The 21,104-nt window shown below is 45.2% G+C and overlaps 1 protein-coding gene across 1 annotated transcript in view; it reads left to right on the forward strand.

The window, feature by feature from the left end:
* Positions 1 to 21,104, forward strand: part of DNER (delta/notch like EGF repeat containing) — a 259,501-nt gene that overhangs the window by 235,145 nt on the left and 3,252 nt on the right. The window contains exons 10-11 of the mRNA XM_075861264.1: positions 14,501 to 14,614; positions 14,763 to 14,894. Coding sequence (XP_075717379.1) covers positions 14,501 to 14,614; positions 14,763 to 14,894 — 246 coding nt within the window. The remainder of the gene's footprint in view (positions 1 to 14,500; positions 14,615 to 14,762; positions 14,895 to 21,104) is intronic.

The raw sequence follows: 21,104 nt of genomic DNA on the forward strand, positions 1-21,104 counted from the left end.
TTTGTGACAACAATAGATGAAATAGGGCAATGGAGATCTGCTGTTGTCACCGAATGTTTCTAAAGATTGTTGCTATGCAATAGTCCTGGCAAATTCTAGTAAATATTTTATTATGCAGAAAGCCAGAAGAAAAAGCACAGGCTTGGGACATTATGATTTCACATGGGAAACTCTCGGTTTCAAAAAGGTGTCCCTTATATTATTATTTGAGATTGCCAGTTAGAGTACTAAGGGATATATTTCTGGTCCTTTCATCTCTTGCATAACGAAGATATCTTCTGGGAAAAGAGCAGAAAAAAATTGCATGTCTTGGCATTTGTGGCAAATTTATTCAAAGTTATTTCTAACCCAGAATTGTGACATAGATTATGTGAACAGAGCCGTTTGTTTATGGCTTGTGGACTGCAGAAATTTTATAGACGATAGACTTTAGTTTGAATTTGATATGAGAAACGGTGTTAGGATTGACAGGAGGCAAGAAGAGTTAAGGGGGTTTTACACTGGGCAATTATCGGGCAAACGATCGTTCATAGAACGCTCGTTGCCGATCATTGCCTGGCAGCTTATCAGCAGATGAATAAGCAAATACTTGTTCATCTGCTGATCGTATTGTTCTAAAAAAGTAAAAAATAAAAAAGTAAAATATTATCGTTGTCGCAGCACATCTCCCTGTATAAACAGGAAGATGCGCTGCCGACATGATAATAACGTATAGGGACGAGCGATCGGAGTAACGACCACTCATCCCCATCCATAGCTCCTTGTGACAGGAGCAAACGAGTGCCGAGCTGTCTCGTTGATCGGCACTCGCTGCACCGGCCAAAATCGGCTAGTGTAATAGGGCCTTAAGGGCGGGTATCTCAGGATTGCCAATTACCCAAACAGTTAGGCATTGAGTGGGGGACTAGAATACGGTTATGTTCCTGAGACTTTTGTGAATGCAGCTAATAGTACCAGGTCTTGGTAAGTGCTCCAAAAATACTTAGAGGACCGGTCATGTTTTTGTTTTTTTAAACCACATACATCACCTTATTTCTGGCGTCCTCTCGATTCCAGTACTGTCATTTTTATTTGTTTTGGCCCTCCCGTTGTCTCGCTATGGCCCCTGCTCCGCTTGGACCTCATCTCTCCTTTGATGCTCTCCAATCAGAGCGGGTCTTCTGCATCACTGTGAGGCTGTCCACTCTGATTGGACAGTGTCACAGTGATGCAGGTGGCAGGCGGCTACTAAGGAGAGTTGAAGTCTCCTTCGTTCAATGGGAGGGCCAAAAAAAATTAAAATGACAGCCCTGGAATCGAGAGGATGCCAGGAACAAGAGGAGGTAGGAGGTTTGAAAAAAAAACATGACCTCTTTAAAGTGTATGTTTACCTTTTCACATGTCCTGTCTCATAGACCCCCACCTATTGCTAAAATAAAAGTCTTGTACCGCGCTAGGATTATAGTCCCATTGATTTCAATTTAACCACTGTTTACAAAACTCAGAGATATGGCAATATCAGAGCTAAAGGGACAGAATGCTCGATAGTGTCTCTTCTAGTGTTCAGTGAGGGTCCAGCTCTCGGCATCACACCAGTGCTATCTTCTGACATTTCTCAATGCCAGTTCAAGATTACCATATTTTAAGGGAAAACACTAGTCTCCTGTTGCTTACATAGTACGGTTGAAAAAAGACACGTCCATCAAGTTCAACCAAGAGATGGGAGAAAGGGAAGGGATGAAACAAGAATTCTACACATTGACATAGGAGCTGACATTTTTTCATTCTAGAAAATTATCTAAGCCTATTTTAAAGCCATCTACTGTCCCTGCTGTGACCAGCTCCTGCGGTTGACTATTCCATAGATTCACCGTTCTCACAGTAAAGAAGGCTTGTCACCTCTGCAGGTTGAACCTTTTTTTCTCCAGACGGAGGGAGTGCCCCCTTGTTTTTTGAGGGGGTTTTACATGGAACAGGATTTCACCATATTTTTTGTATGTGCCATTCATATATTTATATAAGTTAATCATGTCCCCCCTTAGTCTTCTTTTTTCAAGGCTAAATAGGTTTAATTATTTTAATCTTTCCTAATCTGTCCCGCGAGTCCATGCCTCTTTTAATACACGACAATATCTTGCTGGCCTTTGAAGCAGCTGATTGACACTGCATGCTGTTATTTAGTTTATGATCTACAAGTACACCCAGATCCTTCTCAACAAGTGACTCCCCTAGTGTAGCTCCCCTAGAACATATAATGCATGCAGATTATTGGTACCCAGATGCATAACTTTACATTTATCCACATTAAACCTCACTTGCCAGGTGGATGCCCAAACACTTAGTGTGTCCAAATCGGCTTGTAATATATGAACATATTCCATAGACTGAACTATATTACATAGCTTGGTGTCAGCTGCAAAAATAGAAACATTGCTATTAATCCCATCCTCTATATCATTAATAAATAAGTTGAATAACAGTGGTCCCAGCACTGAATCCTGGGGTACACCACTTATTTACGTGTATGACGCTGACCAATCAGTGACCAGTCAGCGTCATACACTCCTCTCCATTCATTTACACAGCACATAGTGTTCTTACTAGATGTGCAGCCACATACACAAGTGTCCTGATAATGAATACACATGACCTCCAGCCTGGACGTCATGTGTATTCAGAATCCTGAGACTTCTGAATCTTTTCTGTGAGATTTCCATCAAGGGAAACAAAATATCGTTTACCTCATAATCTCGCGAGATTACGCGCGGCTTGCTGGAATCTCACGGAAAACATTCAGAAGTGTCAGGATTCTGAATACACATGACGTCCAGGCTGGAGGTCATGTGTATTCATTATCAGGACACTTGTGTATGTGGCTGCACATCATTCTAGTAAGAACACTATGTGCTGTGTAAATGAATGGAGAGGAGTGTATGACGCTGACTGGTCACTGATTGGTCAGCGTCATACACGTAAACACGCCCAGTTAAAAACACAATACACGCCCAGTTGGACATACGAAAACAAACACGCCCAGTTGTCCATTTCAAAGCTCATTTGCATATATATAAAATTGCTCATAACTTGGCCAAAAATGAACGTTTTAAAAAAAAAAAACTTTACTGTTATCTACATTGCAGCGCCGATCACATGCAATAGGAGATAGGGATTTGAGAATCTGGTGACAGAGCCTCTTTAATTTACCCATTAGACGTCTGAGGGACAGTGTCAAATGCCTTTGCAAAGTGCTTTAGGGCTGATTCAGACGACCGTGAATTGCGTCCGTGCAGGTCGCGTGGTTTTCACGCTGCACGCATGGACCAATAGAAGTCTATGGGCCAGTACAGACAGTCCGTGCTTTTTGCGCAGCGTTTGTCCGCTGTGTAAAAAGCGCGGCACGTTCAATATCTCCGCGTATTTTGCACATCACGCACCCATTAAAGTCAATGGGTGCGTGAAAACCACGCAGGTCGCACGGAAGCACTTCCGTGCGAACTGCCTGTTTCGCGCAATAGCTGTCAAAAGGATGAATGTAAACAGAAAAGCACCACGTGCTTTTCTGTTTACAAACATCCGAATGGCGTGTCATAATGATGGCGGCTGCACGAAAACCACGCAGCCGCGCATCATATGCTGATGACACACGGAGCAGGTAAGTGGCTTTTGCGCAGGCAAAACGCTGCGTGTTTTGCATGCGCAAAAACGCCACGGTCGTCTGAATCAGCCCTTATGCTAAGTATTTTGTGTACTTTATAGAAAAGGTATATCAGTTTTCTGTCTTCTATGTCACTGTATAATTAGCAAATCCCTGCAGTTTTCTGCTAGTGGATTTTAAATGGAATATCTCTGAGATGCAAGTAAACATATCCAAAATAACAGTGGTCTGGAAACTACACATTTATTTAGCAGCAGTGACATATTTTCTTGAGGTGGTTTCTGCTACCAGACATTTGAACAGGGACGTGAGCTTTGATATATCTGTTTGATGTTTATTTGTAGTCCTTTCATTATGTAGATTAATGCAAAGATATAAAGGAGACAAAGAAACAGGCTGAGAGCCAGGAGACATATCTAGGCTGCACAAGAAAAAAGCATTAACATAAAAAGGATAAAGGAGACATTTATATGCTGGCACGCTTCATATTTCTGCATTTATTTACCTTAGAAACTCAAATCTCAGTTCACAAACTATTCGGGAAATGATTTAAAGTATGTCAACACCAGTGAAAGGTAATGTGGTTTTTTGGTTGCAGACATTGGTCCCATTTATCTTTCTGTCGCAGAAGAACTGGTCATGACAAAATACAGAGTTCCAAAATGTTAAGTTAAACTGAAGTATAAAACTTATAAGTGCCAAAGTGCTGCTAATATCATTGAAAACTCTATTTTTAAAACACAAATTCACACATCTACGCAAAATTTTGGTCAATATTTGCAAGTACAGTAATTGCTTTACTTATACTAATTTCCATTTACATGATGTCTTCATTTATAAGGGTCAGTTCACACAGAGCTTTTTGGTGTCACAATCACCGCCCAAAAAAACGTCCCAAATTGCCCCTTCATTAACTTCAATGGGAGGCAGAGGCATTTTTTGCCTGGCGTCTCGTTATCGCTCGCGCAAAACAATAGCGGTATGTTCTTTCTTCCCGCCGTTTCTGCCTCTGACCTCCCATTGAAATTAATGGGAGGCAGGAAAAACCTGTGGCACTCGTTTCTGAGAGTATTTTGAAGCTTTTTTTGCATGGAGTCCTTGCATTGGTGAATGACACAGGCAAAAAAAAACAGTGAAAAACGCAGGGAAAAAAAGCCTTAAATTCCTGAAGAACTTTTGAGGCGGATTTTTTCTGCCTTCAAAAAAACTGTGTGAACTATTCTTAAAACTCTAATGCCTCCTTACTGAGGGTTTTTGTCTGGAGTTTAAACTGCATGAAAAAACACCAGAATTTTTGTAACATATATTTTTATGGAGTTTTTTCATGCATTTTTGATGGTGTTTTTAATTTTGTGTCATTTTGCACACGCGTTTTTTTTTTTGTGTTTTCGAAGTTCTATTAGAGAAGTTCTATGTAGAAAAAAACGCCAAAAAAAACACCAAACTCAGAGCAAGCTCCCTTTTGAAAAAAAAACGTCACTGACCTTAATAATGCTACAAAACTTTAACAGCATTTTTGTTTGGGGGGGCATGTGAAAGCGCGAGTAAACACTGTGTGTGTATCCAGTCTTAGATGTTGGCCAGAAGGACCTCCCTGTGACAAACCAGGTCACCGCTACACCGCCTGTCTGACTGTAGAGTAGAGCCATTCTGCCATTCTGCAGAGAAACCTTATTTACTGGCTGCACATACATGCAAATGCCAGTGCCCCAAATATTTGATGTACCCTGCACTTATTCCTTGCACTGTTGCTTTTGATTTGCCCTGGTCCTAAATGCGTGGAAGTTTGTCTCTTGAGCCCTTCAGGCCAATGCCCACGTCTTTTTTCAAAACCTAATATACAACTACCATCTAAATGCACAAAAATGCACCCGTGTTAGCTCTGCTCATCCGCACCTATTTATGAAGGAATTTAGCATAACAAAAATTGCACCATGTTCCTGAAATAGCGTGCACTATGTTGAGGAATACGGCATACAGAATACTACACTAAAATTCCATACTGGCATACCCCCTCAATAGTACGCCAGTATAAGTTTATGTGCCCTCATTAAAAACCCGACACCAGGGGCGGGGCTTAGCCATGGCGGAGTGAACACGCGCTTCGGGGGAGCTCCGTGCAGCAGAGCTGCAGATTACAGCCTAAGCCCGTCCAGAACACCGGGAGATGCCCGGAAAGCGTAGGGGCCAAAATGCTACACCCTCCCGCTCCTTACCCCGATCGCAGACACGGAGTGTCAGCATGGACCGATTCCTCTCAGCGCCGCTGGCCGCTCCCGGGGCTCTGAGTGTCATGGCGGCCGCTGCACAGCCAGCAGCCACATGGAGAGCGGAGGACCGCCTGAACACGGCTATGGCACCCTGCATGCAGGGACACCTAGACGATCCACTGATGCCTGCTTAGTTTACAGAGACCAGCAGTGATGAGGTACCGACAGTATCCCCTCCTACCCCCCTGTCTACCCTGCCGTCAGCCACAGTCCCCATGCCTGGAAGTTCTGATGGCATCCCCCTGCAGCCTGCACTGCATGCAGATTTACACTTACTTAGGGAACTAATACAGGCACTCCCTACTAGACAGGACTTAGATTCCCTGGTGACCAGAATTGAGCAATCCCATCAACAAGACATCGCGGACCTAAGACAGGAGGTAGACAGGGTGGACACCAGGATTACTTCCACTGACAGTGCGGTTTCCGCCATTGATAGCAGAGTTCTTATACTGGAGCAGGCGGCCATTACTAACAGAACACATATGCAATCCCTTGCACTTCAACTGGATGATCAAGAAAATAGAGGCCGCAGAAATAATATTCGTCTGAAAGGCCTCCCGCATTTATGTCCCAGAGACGACCTCCCTAATAGAATCACCACCATCTTTAATAAAGTTACCAACAGACCCCTGGAAGCCACATTTCTCTTGGACCGTGTACACAGAGTCTCTAGGCCCGGTCCGAATGACCCTTCAAACCCGCGGGATGTCCTGTGTCGTTTGCACTACTACTCGGACAAGGACTTGATTATCAGAGGAGCATGGTGACATGGTCCGATTTCGGTTGATGGTGGCAGGGTTGCGGTCTATCCGGATGTCTCGCCGCGGACGCTTTATATGAGACGTCTACTTCACCCGCTGCTAGACAAGATCAAAGCGGCTGGAGACACTTATAGATGGGGGCACCCATTTCACGTGGTAGTCAGAAGAGATAATACCTCCTTCATCCTGCGCCATTCCTCGGACTTAGAGGCCTTATTTCGTTTCTTGCAAATTGACCCGTTCCCGGTCCCGGACTGGCTGGCACTGGATCGAGTTGAACCACCTCAACGCCGGCGCAACCGGCGCCCGAGTCAGCCCTTCAACAGACCCTCGCTACAGGAATCAATAGGATCTCAGCCAGATCTCTCACTACGTATGCCTCACGAGGCCTGAGCCGGTCTCCGGATCCAAGAGTCGCTATCCTGATAATATAGTGTTGGCTTTTACGGCCCCCGGGCTTCCTTCAGCGCCCAGTAGTCCTTTTGGCATATTGTTTCTGTTTACAGGTTCTTCATACGCTCGCCTGAAGAGTTCCCTCACAAGCGGACCCTCTGGAGCAGCATCGACACGTCGTTTTCCTCCTCTGATCGATGGGACTTTCCTGGAAGAGGGTTGTTATGCCCGATCTCACGCTACTTACAGAACAGTAGATATACCCTGTCTTTTATATTGCCACCACCTTTCGTGCCCAGCTTCCCCTCCCCCTCCCCCTTCATGTTACCCCCAACATATGTATGCTCCCCCCCCCCATCTTTTAAAGCCCTTTGCCTGCCATGTCCACACAGGCGATAGACCAGGGGAGCGTGGGCTTATCATTATGTTAATGTGTCAGTATTCCTGTCTAGGGCCTTACTATATTGTATTATATGTTATATGTGCAATACTACATTCGTTATTGGGCCACTCCCGTTTATTTTAGGGTTTTCATATGAGCTATTGTGTTGCATACCTACCAAGGGGTAGTTTACATGTACGGGATGATATCACTTTTCTTAGCCTCCTTTCAAGGCGGGGGGGGGGGTTTTAGGGATTGTAACACGTTGTTTGCAATTGACCATTTATATGTACCACGATATCCCCTGCTCATCTTCTGGCGGGTATTAGATACTTCTGTCTGCTCTCCCTTCATACCTACCTCTCACTCTCGTTCCTCCCTTCCATCCCTTCTCTTTTCCCTCCCCCCCTTTTATTCTCTACAGGTGTCTTGGCGGGTAATTGCACATTGTAGAATACCCGGGCAGGGTTGTTGTATTGGTTGGCAGGAGGCAGTGATGAGGCATTGCATTTCCACTCGGGGTCAGCTGGCGTTTCAAAACAGCTTGGTTGATATCCTGAGCTCGTTCCCTCCCAATAACCTTGCCCTGGTGTCCCTTCATGTACCGCTCTTAAAGCTCTCAGGAAAAGGGATAGTAATGTTTGACGGGCCTTGATGGTTCAGGCCTGGTTATATAAGTTGTCCTTGCCTCCTTTGCCCACCCCGTGGTGAACACTGGACGAAAGTTGTATTGTTCAGTTGAAGTGCCGCTTCTCTTTGGTTTTCCTTGTTTCCATTTGTTGCTAACTTTTTCTTCACAGGTCTCCGTGAGAATTGGCCTTTGGGCCGCCTTTTCTGTATATTCTCTTTTTCTTATACCTGATCTCCCACTTCTACCTCTCACTTCCTTCCCTTTCATCTTATACCTACTCCTGTCGGGAATATGTCCCGTCACTCCCAGACAGATCTACGGTTAGGCTCATTGAATGTCAAGGGCTTACATAGTCCTGGGAAGCGATCCATCCTGCTTAACATGCTGAAAGGCAGACAATTACACGTTGCTTTTCTTCAGGAAACGCACTTGAGTGAACAGAAACCCTTTAAGTTATCCAACCTATGGTTTCCATACGCTTATCATAGTTTTTCTCCCGACCCGAAATCCAGGGGGACAAGTATCCTTCTTTCCCGCTCTATTCCATGGAAATTTCTGGACTCTCGCAGTGATGGGATGGGACGAATGCTTTTGGTCAAGGGTAGCATTGACTCACAGATCTATACCTTCGCTTCTTTCTACTTGCCTAATGTGGGCCAGGGGTCAGCACTGATCGGTTTTTTAGATACACTGGAGGAGTTTGGAGAGGGTACCATTGTTCTAGGAGGTGACTTCAATATGGCATTGGAACCGACCATGGATGTTTCATCGGGTTCATCGTCAATCCCCCACTCCCAACTACGTCGCATTAAACGGGCCCTCCACGACCATAACTTTGTAGATACGTGGCGTCTTTTACATCCAGCAGACAGGGACTTTTCCTTTTACTCCTCTGTACACGACATTTATTCTAGACTCGATCTGATATTTATCAAACATCGCGCTCTTCCAACACTACAGGCGGCCGACATTGACTCTATCTCCTTCTAAGACCATGCCCTTGTCACGGTATCCCTATCATTGCAGACTCCGTTAATATTCCAATCTCAATGGAAACTTAATCCCTTGCTTCTTAATGACTCTCTTGTCTCGTCGGATGTACAGCGTACGCTTGAGGACTACTTTATCACAAACACATCCGCCGACACTAACCCAAGGGTGCTATGGGAGGCACATAAATGTGTCGTTCGAGGCACTCTTATCAAGCACGGAGCCCGCTTGAAAAAAGAACGCGCCGGGAATATCGTTCGGCTACTGGCGGAAATTAAGGCCTTAGAAATTACGCACAAACGTTCCCATGAGGTAGAATGTCGAAACGCGTTAATTCAGAAACGGGATGAATTACGTACCATGTTACTATCTAAAGCGAAAGCCACTCTCTCTAAATGTAAGCACCATTTTTACGAGTATGGTAACAAATGCAGCAGGTCGCTTGCTAGAGCTCTGCGAACTCAACAAGCACGCACTTATGTTCCCTTTATTGCATCCTCCCCCAACACTCGAGCGAACCTGCCTCTGGACATAGCTGCACAGTTCCGCGATTTCTATGCCTCTCTTTACAACACAGATTCCACCAACCCGGCCACGGTGTCAAACGATTTCCGAGCACGTATCCAATCCTATATTTCGGACTCGGGATTGCCGCCCTTGGCAGTGGAGGTTCTCTCTGCCTTGGAAGAACCGATTACCATGATCGAACTAACTGATGCGCTTAAAAAGTCAGCTGCTGGTAAGGCCCCGGGGCCTGATGGATTCACGCTTCCCTACTATAAAAATTTTATCTCGTGCCTTGGTCCGCATCTATTGTCATCCTTGAATTCTATATCATCCTCCACACGCGTCCCTCCAGATGCACTCAGGGCCCATATAGCAGTGATTTCCAAACCGGGGAAAGACCCCTCGCAGTGCTCCAGCTACAGGCCAATCTCACTGCTTAACGCAGATATTAAACTCTTCGCCAACATTTTGGCAATGCGGTTGGCCCCCTTGCTTGGTGAGGTAATCCATCTTGACCAGGCGGGGTTCATGTTAGGACGAGAGGCCCGGGACAACACTACAAAAGCGATCAATCTTATACACAAGTCCAAAATGTCCCGTATACCACTTATGCTTCTGTCCACGGATGCTGAAAAAGCATTTGACAGAGTTAACTGGACGTACATGGAGGAAACACTTCTCCGACTCGGACTGGGTCCTCAAATGATGGGTTGGATAATGTCATTGTACTCTTGCCCTTCCGCTAGGGTTCGTGTGAATGGTATTCTGTCAGATGATTTTGCAATCCATAATGGGACCCGCCAGGGCTGCCCCTTGTCCCCTTTGATTTTTATCCTTACTCTGGAACCATTCTTAAGACATGTTCGTGCGAATCAGGACATTACGGAAATAGGAGAGGGATCCCGGGTCACCAAAGTAGCAGCATACGCAGACGACCTGTTATTCTTTCTTACTAACCCTTCTGTCTCTCTCCCGAATCTGATGCAGGAGTTTAGTCGCTTTTCCAGCCATTCTAATTTTAAAATACATTTTTCCAAATCCGAGGCCATGAATGTCTCCCTTCCCCCTGCCCTGTTGTCTACACTAGAGCAATCTTTCAGTTTCAAATGGAACCCGGTGGCCCTTAAATACCTGGGTGTGCGCATCCCGGCGGACCTGAAGGAGCTCTATAACTTAAACTTCCCTGGGTTCCTCACTGAAGTGAAAGCAGATTGTGCCAGATGGTCGGGAGGCACGTTTACGTGGATGGGCCGCTGCACGATTTTTAAGATGAATGTTCTACCCCGACTACTTTACCTCTTCCAAGCCCTTCCGATAGCAATCCCCCCTTCATTTTTCAAAGTGATTAACACCATTCAAAAGTCATTTATGTGGAATGGCAAACATCCACGTTTCAGTCGTGCGCTCCTGTGCCGTTCCCGGGAGACGGGGGGATTGGCACTTCCCGACATCCGCTCGTACTACATCTCAGCCCATCTGTCTCGAGTGGTGGACTGGTGCAAGCATGCCCCCTTTAAGGCCTGGATAGGTCTGGAGCAAGGCTTTTCGGAGATTCCTTTAGAGACGATTCCGTGGATGAAACGGGGACTTCTCACAACTCTTCTCCATCACCCCACGATCGGCCCTACGCTCCGTTGTTGTGCTCTCCCTACAGTTCGATCGAATCTTCTCCCTCTTTACTCTCCCATGACTCCGATCCTGGGAAATCCCTCCTTCCCTTCTGGGATAACTGATCCGGTGTTCAAGTCCTGGTCGTCGGCAGGGGTATTTAGGGCAGAACACTTCCTGGAAAACTCAGAGTGGCTCTCTCTCGCGGAGCTGACACGGATGCCTGACCTCCCCCCCCTTGGGTTACTGGCGTATATTTCAACTCCACCACTTCTGCTCCTCATTGCCTTCCCCGGCTCTTTTCCAGGCCCCTAGATCCCAGCTGGAATCGATATGTGTCGGCAAAGATCCGGCTCGCCATACTCTCTCCACGATTTCTTCTAAACCCACCGGACTTACCGACGCCTGGATACATTTCTGAATGGGAGGTTGATCTGGGGATCACACTTACCACATGTCAGAGTGCCCGAATTCTCTCCCTAGCACACAAAACCTCAATTAGCTCACGATATCAGGAAGCTAGCTTCAAACTGCTTTCACGATGGTATAGAACTCCGGTCCGTCTCCATCGCATTTTCCCGACCGTCTCGCCTCTTTGTTGGAGGTGCGGTATGGACAATGGTACCCTTCTTCACACTTTCTGGTCTTGCACACTTCTAACAGAATTTTGGGAGGGAGTTAAGAGGGTGATCCTCAAAGTAACTGACACCACCTGTAATATGGATGCGGCCTTCTTCCTCCTCCATCACTGTGACATTCCGGCTAACACCTATAAACGCTCTCTGCTACACTTTCTAGTGATGGCTGCAAGACACTGTATTCCCTTACGCTGGAAGAAATCCTCTCCTCCGACATTGTCCCTCTGGGTTTCGAAGGTCAATGACCTTATGCATATGGAGGACCTGACTTCCTCCATTCACGATACTCACGCTAGGTTCTGCCGCACGTGGGCTCCTTGGATCGTGTTTCAGGACACTGATTCCTACACAGACATTCTTGAAAGTGTAGACACTATTGGATAGCTTGTGGGATCCTGATGGGAGTGGCGGGGGTCCCCTCGGGGGGAGCGGTCATTCCTCCCTCCACTTCTCGCTCTTCTATCCCCCTCTTTACTTTCTGCCTAGGTCTGTTTCTCTAGTGCATCTTGGGGAAGTTCATTAGTATAATCTAGAGATGTAATATAATGTTGCCTCATGAGAGGTTTGCAGTATGAGGTTCAAAGGCATACATCTTTATTTCTGTAAGAGGTTACACTTTCCTATATGTACTTGATGTATCTTGTATTCTGTAAATATGTGGCTGCTGGCCACGAAAATAAAGAATTTTAAAAAAAAAAAACGACACCAACAGTGAGCAACTGGGCAGATTATTGATGACATTTTACATGTGGTATGTCTAAAACCATCTACCTATACCACAACTTCTCAACCCACAGATGGAGCAGTGCCGTTGGATATGCATAATATCCACATTATGTTCTGAAACCCTACAGGCAATGTATAAGAACTACAGTCAGTAACCAGGCTTTGTGTGCCTTTATTAAATGGGAAAAGCACCTGTGAAACCCACACTTCTGATCTTATCGCTTAATTGAAACACCTTTTGCCAATTAGCTGAAGAAGTAATTAAAACAGAGGCTCACTTACTTGTTCTCTCTGCACTGTGGATGTTTACTCAATGTGCTCAATAAAAGACATGAACGGTACAACTATTTGCGTGTTATTAGTTTAGTTAAACAAAAAAATAGGACATTTTACTTTTTCTTGCAAAAAGCCGAACAGTAAGCACTGCGTAAAATCACTCTACCTATGGCTGTTATTGTATCCAATATACATAATAAGACCAGTACATATACACACAGTTACATATATACAAGAAACACAGGCACATATATATGCACACATACAGACACAAACAGCTTCTCCAGTAGGCACTTATACCTGCACTGGCTCACATGTTTCTTGTAGGGGCAGGGGATGGGCAGAGCTTACCTCCTTACTGTTTACTCTAGGTGGAGTTTCTTTTGCTCCTCTACTCCTGTCTTTTGTGTGTGTGGACAGGAGCCGAAGCTATATGTACAGTGGAAGACTGTTTTTATCAGGATAGGCCAATCAATAGCTAATGGGTCGGGGTCCAACCTCCCAGTAGCCCTGCCAATCAGCTGTTTTGAAGGTGGTGCCACGCTCATACGAGTGCTGCTTCTGTTTCATTTCTACTTGCTCACTATGAATCTTCGACATACATGTAGCGGCGACTCACAGGTATTGCAGCCTTTTCTCCAATTCACTTCATTGGGTGAAGAAGGCTGCAATACCTGTGAATCGCCGCTACATGTGTGTCTAATAGTGAGCAAGTAGAAATGAAGGGGAAGCAGCGCTCGTACGAGCGCTGCACCCCCCTAAAAACAGCTGACTGGCGGAGGTACCGGGAGTCAGAACCCGACCGATCAGTTATTGATGACCTATTCTGAGGATAGGCCATCAATTTTTAGTGGCTGAAACACCCCTTTAAAGCATAGTAGGGTCAGCCAGGCAGCACCCCCTTAATGCCAGGAGAGTGCATCACCCTGTTCTGCTGCACATGTCACACACCCCTAAGGCCTGACCTGACTAGATGTACTGCAATTGCCCTAACATAGACAGAAAGTCAGGTGGTTGTTAACCTAAGGCCTTATTCACACGAATGCGTCCGTTTTGCGCGCGTATAAAATGCAGCGTTTTTCCTGTGTTGCAGTTCCGTGTGACATCCGTGTACGGTGCACGTCTGCATTTTTACGCGCGTATGTCATCCGTATGTCACACGTTTTTCCGTCAGCAAAACAAACTGAATGAGGTGTTTTTCTTTTTCTCATCATTTCTTTAGCAACTGTTGCGTGAATTACGGACAGCACATGTATGTGCATCCGTGTGCTGTTAGTGATTTTCACGTACCCATTGACTTCAATGGGTGTGTGATGCACAAAAAACGCACAAGTATACGAGATGCAGTGAGTTTCACACAGCGGACACACACTTCGTGAGAAACACTGAATGTCTGAATGGCCCCATTGAATTACATAGGTCCGTGTGACGTCCGTTGGTTTAACGCACGTAACACGGACGTGAAATACGCTTGTCAGAATGAGGGCTCACTTAACCTTGCAAGAAAATTGCAAGAAGAAAAATAAACATTAATTTTGCGAAGTTATGTAATATTAATTATGTGTACACACCAAACCCATAAGAATAAGTTATAGCACATACTCAATATACAACAATGCCAAATAAGTAAATAAATCTTGGTCATTTGATATATTTATGTGATACAATGATTGTCTTGTAGGTCGTCATTGTGAGCTGTATAAAGACCCTTGTGTGAATGTCAGCTGTCAAAATGGAGGAACTTGTGACAGCGAAGGATTGAACGCTACCTGTGTGTGTGCATCTGGATTTGTGGGTGAGTAAACACTGAGAAATGGTTAAACTTGTAAGTATATGAATATCTGAATAATTTATTTATTGAATATAAATGATTCATGTATATTTATAAATGTGAACCGTGCTGTACACGTTTAATCAGTCTGATATATGTTCTTTATTTTCAGGGGAGGTGTGTGAGATTGATGTGAATGAGTGTGACAGTAACCCATGCCACCATGCTGGTACCTGTGTAGACCAACCCAATGGCTACATCTGTCACTGTCCTCATGGCTGGGTTGGAGCCAGCTGTGAGATCCGTAAGTATTCAAGGAGTTTTCTTTTAGTAACGGGTCACAACCATTAGGGTATGTTCACACGAGGGCGTCCGTTACGGCTGAAATTACGGGGATGTTTCAGCCTGAAAACATCCCCGTAATTTCAGCCGTACCGGCATGTGCAGGCGCTTGAACGCCGCGTCAATTACGGCCGTAATTAGCGCTGCTATTCATTGGAGTCAATGAATAACGGCTCTAATTACGGCCAAAGAAGTGACAGGTCACTTCTTCTACACGGGCGTCTATTTACGCGCCGTCATTTGACAGCGGCGCGTAAATATACGCCTCGTGTGAACAGACAAACGTCTGCCCATTGCTTTCAATGGGCAGATGTTTGTCAGCGCTATTGAGGCGCTATTTTCGGGCGTAATTCGGGGCAAAAACGCCCGATTTACGTCCGTAAATAGGCCGTGTGAACATACCCTACTATAGATTTAGCTAATGAAGTTTACTGGACCAATATGGGAACCAATTAATATACCAATGTCTTGGTTGATATCTACAATCTGGACTGGATGTGTCAGAAAGTTTGCTTGCCTCACCCTCTGTTGAAGTTTTAAGGCCTTGTTCACACCATGCAGATTTGATGTGTAAGACAAACCAGTATTGGATACTAAACAGAGGAAAGACTTCGGGTATGTTCACACTTGGCAGATTTGTTGCAGGCATTTCTGTTACTGTCCCAAACATCTGCATGTATGGAAGAAATCTGCCACATGTGAACATACCCTTTATCCTCTCCTCTGTTTTTAGGATCCAATCCTGGTTTTGATTAAAAGGTGTTGAACCATAATTGACAATTATCACTTATCCACAGGATAGGTGAGAAGTGTCTAATCGCTGAATTCCCCACTGCTGGGAACCCGCAGATTTTGAGAAAGGGGGGGGGGGGGTCTTCAATCCTGCAGTGAGGAGGAGCTTGAATGGAGCTGCGGCCGCTCCATTCAATGTCTATGAGACTGACGAAAACAGCCGAGCGCTGTACTAGGCTGTCCTATATTCTTTGTATGGAGCTGCTCCATTCAAAGTACTCCTCACTGCAGTCGAGCAGTGAGGATTAACGGGGGGCTAGGAGCCCCTGATCTTACAATCAGTGGGTGTCCTATCAGTGGGGCCCCCAGTGATCAGTCAGTTATTACCTATCCTGCCCCTTAAAAGAGAAAAATAACACAACTAAATCTGCAGTGCGAACAAGGCCTCAATCACTACGCTGCACATTCTATTGACTACTATTAAAAGGAGGCGTTTGAATGATGTCATCACTGAACTACATTGCCCAGTAGGACTAGCTGCTACTTGTTCACTGGGCAATGTGGTTTGCATCTCCAGCATTGGTCTCTGTTAGCAGCCGGCAAAGGGTGCTTGTATGTATCTTCCTGCCAGCAGAGGGCACACTGCGGAGTTCATGGATTGTGTCTGTGACTACTGAGAAGGGGAATGCTGGGGCTTTTGTGACTACTAACCAAGTGAGAGAAGTGTGGACACAATTTTTACATTCACATGAGGAGGTAATGGGGTCACAGAATGGCATTGTTAGTTCAACATGGCAAAACCAAATGAAAGAACATGCAGCTTTTGCTGCACACTGCAGAAAAAAACACATGCATTTACATGGGGTTTAGCTGTGGTGCAGTAATGATGCGACTCTGCTGCACCTTTCCATTATTATACACCTGGCTAAGATTTGTCCAGGCATGGTTTAAAGGGAACCTGTCACTGTATTTAGGGCACTAAATTACCAGCATGTGGTTATACAGTTGGCAGGGGTGAACCTAGCCCCTCTGCTTCCTGAGGCGAACTATAAAAAGGCGCCCCCCCCCCCCAATCTATCAGCGTTTTTTCATTACTGGCTTTACACATCAAACACGCAATATATACATTTTTTTAAAATAGGAAAACATTTGTTGTTTATTTGTAAAGTGCTGTTTAATGTATAGAAAAGATTTAAAGAACTATTTTTACTATATTACTTTAGTATCATAGATCAGCAACGCAGCATTAACATTGAAAATGGTTTAACATCTTCTATGCCCCCTTTTTATTACCTAATTGACTTATGATTTTTAACCGAGTTCAGTGGCCCGGCGTGGACGGCATGATGCAGTGACGTCATCATGCTGGGCAGTTGACGTCATCAGCGTGCTCCCGATCTCTTGTAGGCCTCAGGCCTAAACCAAACAAGAGCAAACGGCAGAGCAGGGGTTTCTATTGTGGCAAATTAATTTTTTATTTTTATTTTATACTGCTAACTTTTTTTTGGTGGGTTCCGCTGGACCGTTTGGACTACGTCGTAGATTCATTGGACTACTTCAATGATCTACTTTAAAAAAAAAAAAATGGTGAAAGAGGGTTGCATGGGGGAGTTTTGATTTCAATAAAAAAAAATTCTTATGTCTGTTTTTTTTTTTATACTTTATTATGGCCTTAGTAATGGCAGCTTTCTGATTGACAGCGTTCAATTACTAAGGCTGGGGCTTAGCATTAGCCAGTAAAAAGGCTATCACTAACCCCTATTATTAACCCGGTTCCCACTGCCGCCAGGGATACCGGGAAGAGCCGAGTACGATTCAGTACCTGGCCATCTGAAGCGACGGTTAGGCCGCAGGCTGGTGTTATCAGGCTGGGAAGGGCCAAAAAAGTGTCCCTTCCCACCCTGGGGATGCTAGGCTGCAGCTGCTTTATTGTATCTGGCTGGTTATGAAAAATTGGGGAAACCCCTCGTCATTTTTTAATAATAAATTGAAAAAAAAATTACGTGAGATCCCCTCCATTTTTCATAGCCAGCCAGATACAATAAAGCAGAGACATAAAGAAATTTATTTTATTGAAATGACAACTCTTCCACACAATCCACTTTAACCATTTTATTTAAAAAAAAAGAAAAAAAGCTTACAACAGCGAAGTAGTCCAACGAATCTACGACGTAGTCCAAATGGTCCAGCGGAACCTGCAAAACAAAAATTAGCAGTATGAAAAATAAAAATAAAGTTGGCTGCCCCCACAGACATATGAATAAATAGCTACCTTCGGGAACATATTAAAATAATTAGAAAAATTAGGCCCATAAAATAAAACATATCAAATAAAATAAAAAATATTATAACACCTTTCTTTTAAAGAGAACCTTTCATCTCCCCATACATGTGCAGCTGAGTTCAGCATGTAATGGGGAGGGCTGCACAAACTCTGGGGCACTTTACATTTTTTTCCTAGCCTCCTTCGTTATTTAGATATCGGTGCTGTAATATTTGGCGCCCGATATTTAAATAACCCCCTGAACTGTCAATTGGCGTGTAACATCGCTGTGACACTGTGCAATCACTACAGACAGTTTCAGAGCAAGAGCTGGACAGCGAGCGCGCAGCTCCGCCACCACTAAGGAACAGAAGAAGAGTGTGAATTCTTCTTCTTCTGTTTCATGGCATCGGAGCTGTGCACGCACGCTCTCACTCTTTAGCTCTCGGCAGACAAGGACGACAAGACTGATCTCTCAACTGAGATCACAGTCTTGTACTTGCCTGCCGAGAGCTGAAGAGCGAGAGTGTGTGCACGCGCACATGCTCTCCTCTCTCCAGCTCTTGCTGTTGACATTGTCCGTAGCTGATTGGACAGTGTCACAGCGATATTACACGCCCCCTTGCCAATTACCGCCCCATTGGCAGTTTATGGGGTTATTTAAATATCGGCGCCAAACATTACGGCACCGATATCTAAGTAAGGAAAGAGGGTAGGAAAAAAAATGTAAAGTGCCCCAGAGTTTGTGCAGCCCTGACCATTACACGCTGCACTCAAATGCAAATCTGTGGGCAGGTGAAAGATTCTCTTTAAAGTGTAACAACTTTTTAAAAAACTTTTGACATGTCAGAAGTTTTGATCAGTGGGGTCCGAACACTGAGACCCCCCACTAGTCGCTAAAACGAAGCAGCAGAAGTGCTCGGGTGAGCGGTGTGCCGCTTCAATTCTGTTTGGCTTTCCTTGGAGCAGTGTACGGGCTCAATAGAAAGTCTAGGAGTCCGTACACAGCTCACTCGGCTGAAAGTCGATCATAAATGAAGCGGCACAGTGCTCACCCGAGCACTTCTGCTGCTTCGTTTTAGCGATCGGTGGGGGCATCAGTGCTCAGTCCCCCACCGATGAAAACTTCGGACATGTCACTATGATATATAAAGATATCTATTAATGCGATTGGTGCAAGTTTTAATTACTTTTTATTGAAAATGATTTGTACTTTTTGAGATACAGCTGCTTTGTATCCTGTATACGAGGCAGCTGTATATAGCGCTGAGACCTGAATCCATTAGGTCGCCCATTACCGATCACATCTAAGTTATGAACTTAGATGTGATTGGTAACAGCTCGATCCTGCAGGACCCGCTGACCTGACGGATACAGGATACAGCGCTATATACATTATATAATATATTTATTTTAATTAGCGGGGGCAGGTTTATTGGGAAGGATTAGGGCCTGTTCACATCAGCGTTGGCTTTCCGTTCCGGGGTTCCGTGGGAGGTTTCCGTCGGGTGAACCCCGCAACGGAAAGTCAAACTGAAACCACAGCTTCCGTTTCAGTCACCATTGAAATCAATGGTGACGGAAACATTGCTAATGGTTTCCGTTTGTCACCATTCCGGCAGGTTTCAGTCTTTGTGACGGAATCAATAGCGCAGTAGACTGCGCTAATGGTGACGGAAACGGAAGCTGTGGTTTCAGTTTGACTTTCCGTTGCCGGGTTACCTCCGACGGAACCCCAGAACGGAAAGCCAACGCTGATGTGAACAGGCCCTAAGGCTTCTTTCACACTAGCATTAATATACGTTTACCGCTCTTCCGTTAGAGGAAGAGAGGATCAATACGTTAAACGGAAAGCAACGGCTCCATTAGAATTACCATTGCTTTCAATGGTAATTCTTTTGTATCATTTGCTTTCCGTTTGTCTCCGTTCGCTAAGTTTCCTTTTTTTTTTAAAAGAAACAAAAGTGAAGTCTGCAGAACTTTTATTTCCGTTCAAAAGAACGGAAACCTAGCGAACGGAGACAAACGGAAAGCAACTGATACAAAAGAATTACCATTGAAAGCAATGGTAATTCTAATGGAGCCGTTGCTTTCCGTTTAACGTATTGATCCTCTCTTCCTCTGACGGAAGAGAGGTAAACGTATATTAATGCTAGTGTGAACAAAGCCCAATACAAGTAAGATATTAATAATAAAAATTAAAAAAAACAGCTGGGCTTTGAACCAGCAACCTCCATATGTAAGGCAGACAAGCTAACCACTACACTATAGAAAGCTTCATAGTCAAAGCCTGTGAAACTGTAGTAGTTGAGGGTTTATTCAACGACAGGCACTATTAGTCTCTCTGCTGCGTGTGGGTGGTGACTGGTCAGAGACTCACAGTCAGACTGAATGCCGCAGCTGCTGCATGCAGTGTGCACTGGGAGTGACTGTGAGACTCACCAGTCACAGCTCTGCTTGTAGCTTTCCCACGCTAATTAAGCACAGGAAAGCTACAAAGCCAGGAGTATACTGCAAGGGGGGGGGGGGTCTGGGCGTTTTACTGACAGCAGAGGGCTCTATAGGGGGGAATTATCCCCCCACCATAGAGCCATCTGACTGACTGCTCTGAAGGGGGGGCAGAATCCCCCCCTATAGAGCTCTCTGCAGTAAGTCAGACAGTCAGACGCTCAGACCTTCCCCCACCCACACTAATCCTTCCATTATAGTGATGTGAGGGCTCTATGGGGTGGATTATTCCAGCCCCATAGAGCCCTCTGCTGTCGGTAAAATGCCCAGACTCCCCCTTGCAGTATACTCACGTCACGGGTCCCGGTCCCAGCAAGGCAGGACTTACCTCGTGCTGCTCCTGCAGACTTGCTCCTCTCTGGCTGCATACAGCGTCAGAGAGGAGGAGTGTTTCAGACGTTCAGCACGTCTGCTATCTATGTGCGTCTGCATTGCCCCTCCCCCGGTCCAGTCCGTCCCGGGCTGAAAATGCCGCCCCCCCCCGTTTGGGTAGGTGGTGCCGCCTGAGGCCGTCGGCTCACCTGGCCTGATGCCAGATGCGGCACTGACAGTTGGGCTTTAGTGTCCTATTCTCTCAAAACAATTTGTTTAAGCATTTGATCTAAATAGATGTTATAATACAGAGTGTGCCATATGTAAATTACCAGAGCAGCGCCCTGAGATAAATCC

This window comes from Rhinoderma darwinii, chromosome 4 (genome assembly GCF_050947455.1).
Source record: "Rhinoderma darwinii isolate aRhiDar2 chromosome 4, aRhiDar2.hap1, whole genome shotgun sequence".
In the NCBI taxonomy this organism is placed as follows: domain Eukaryota; kingdom Metazoa; phylum Chordata; class Amphibia; order Anura; family Rhinodermatidae; genus Rhinoderma; species Rhinoderma darwinii.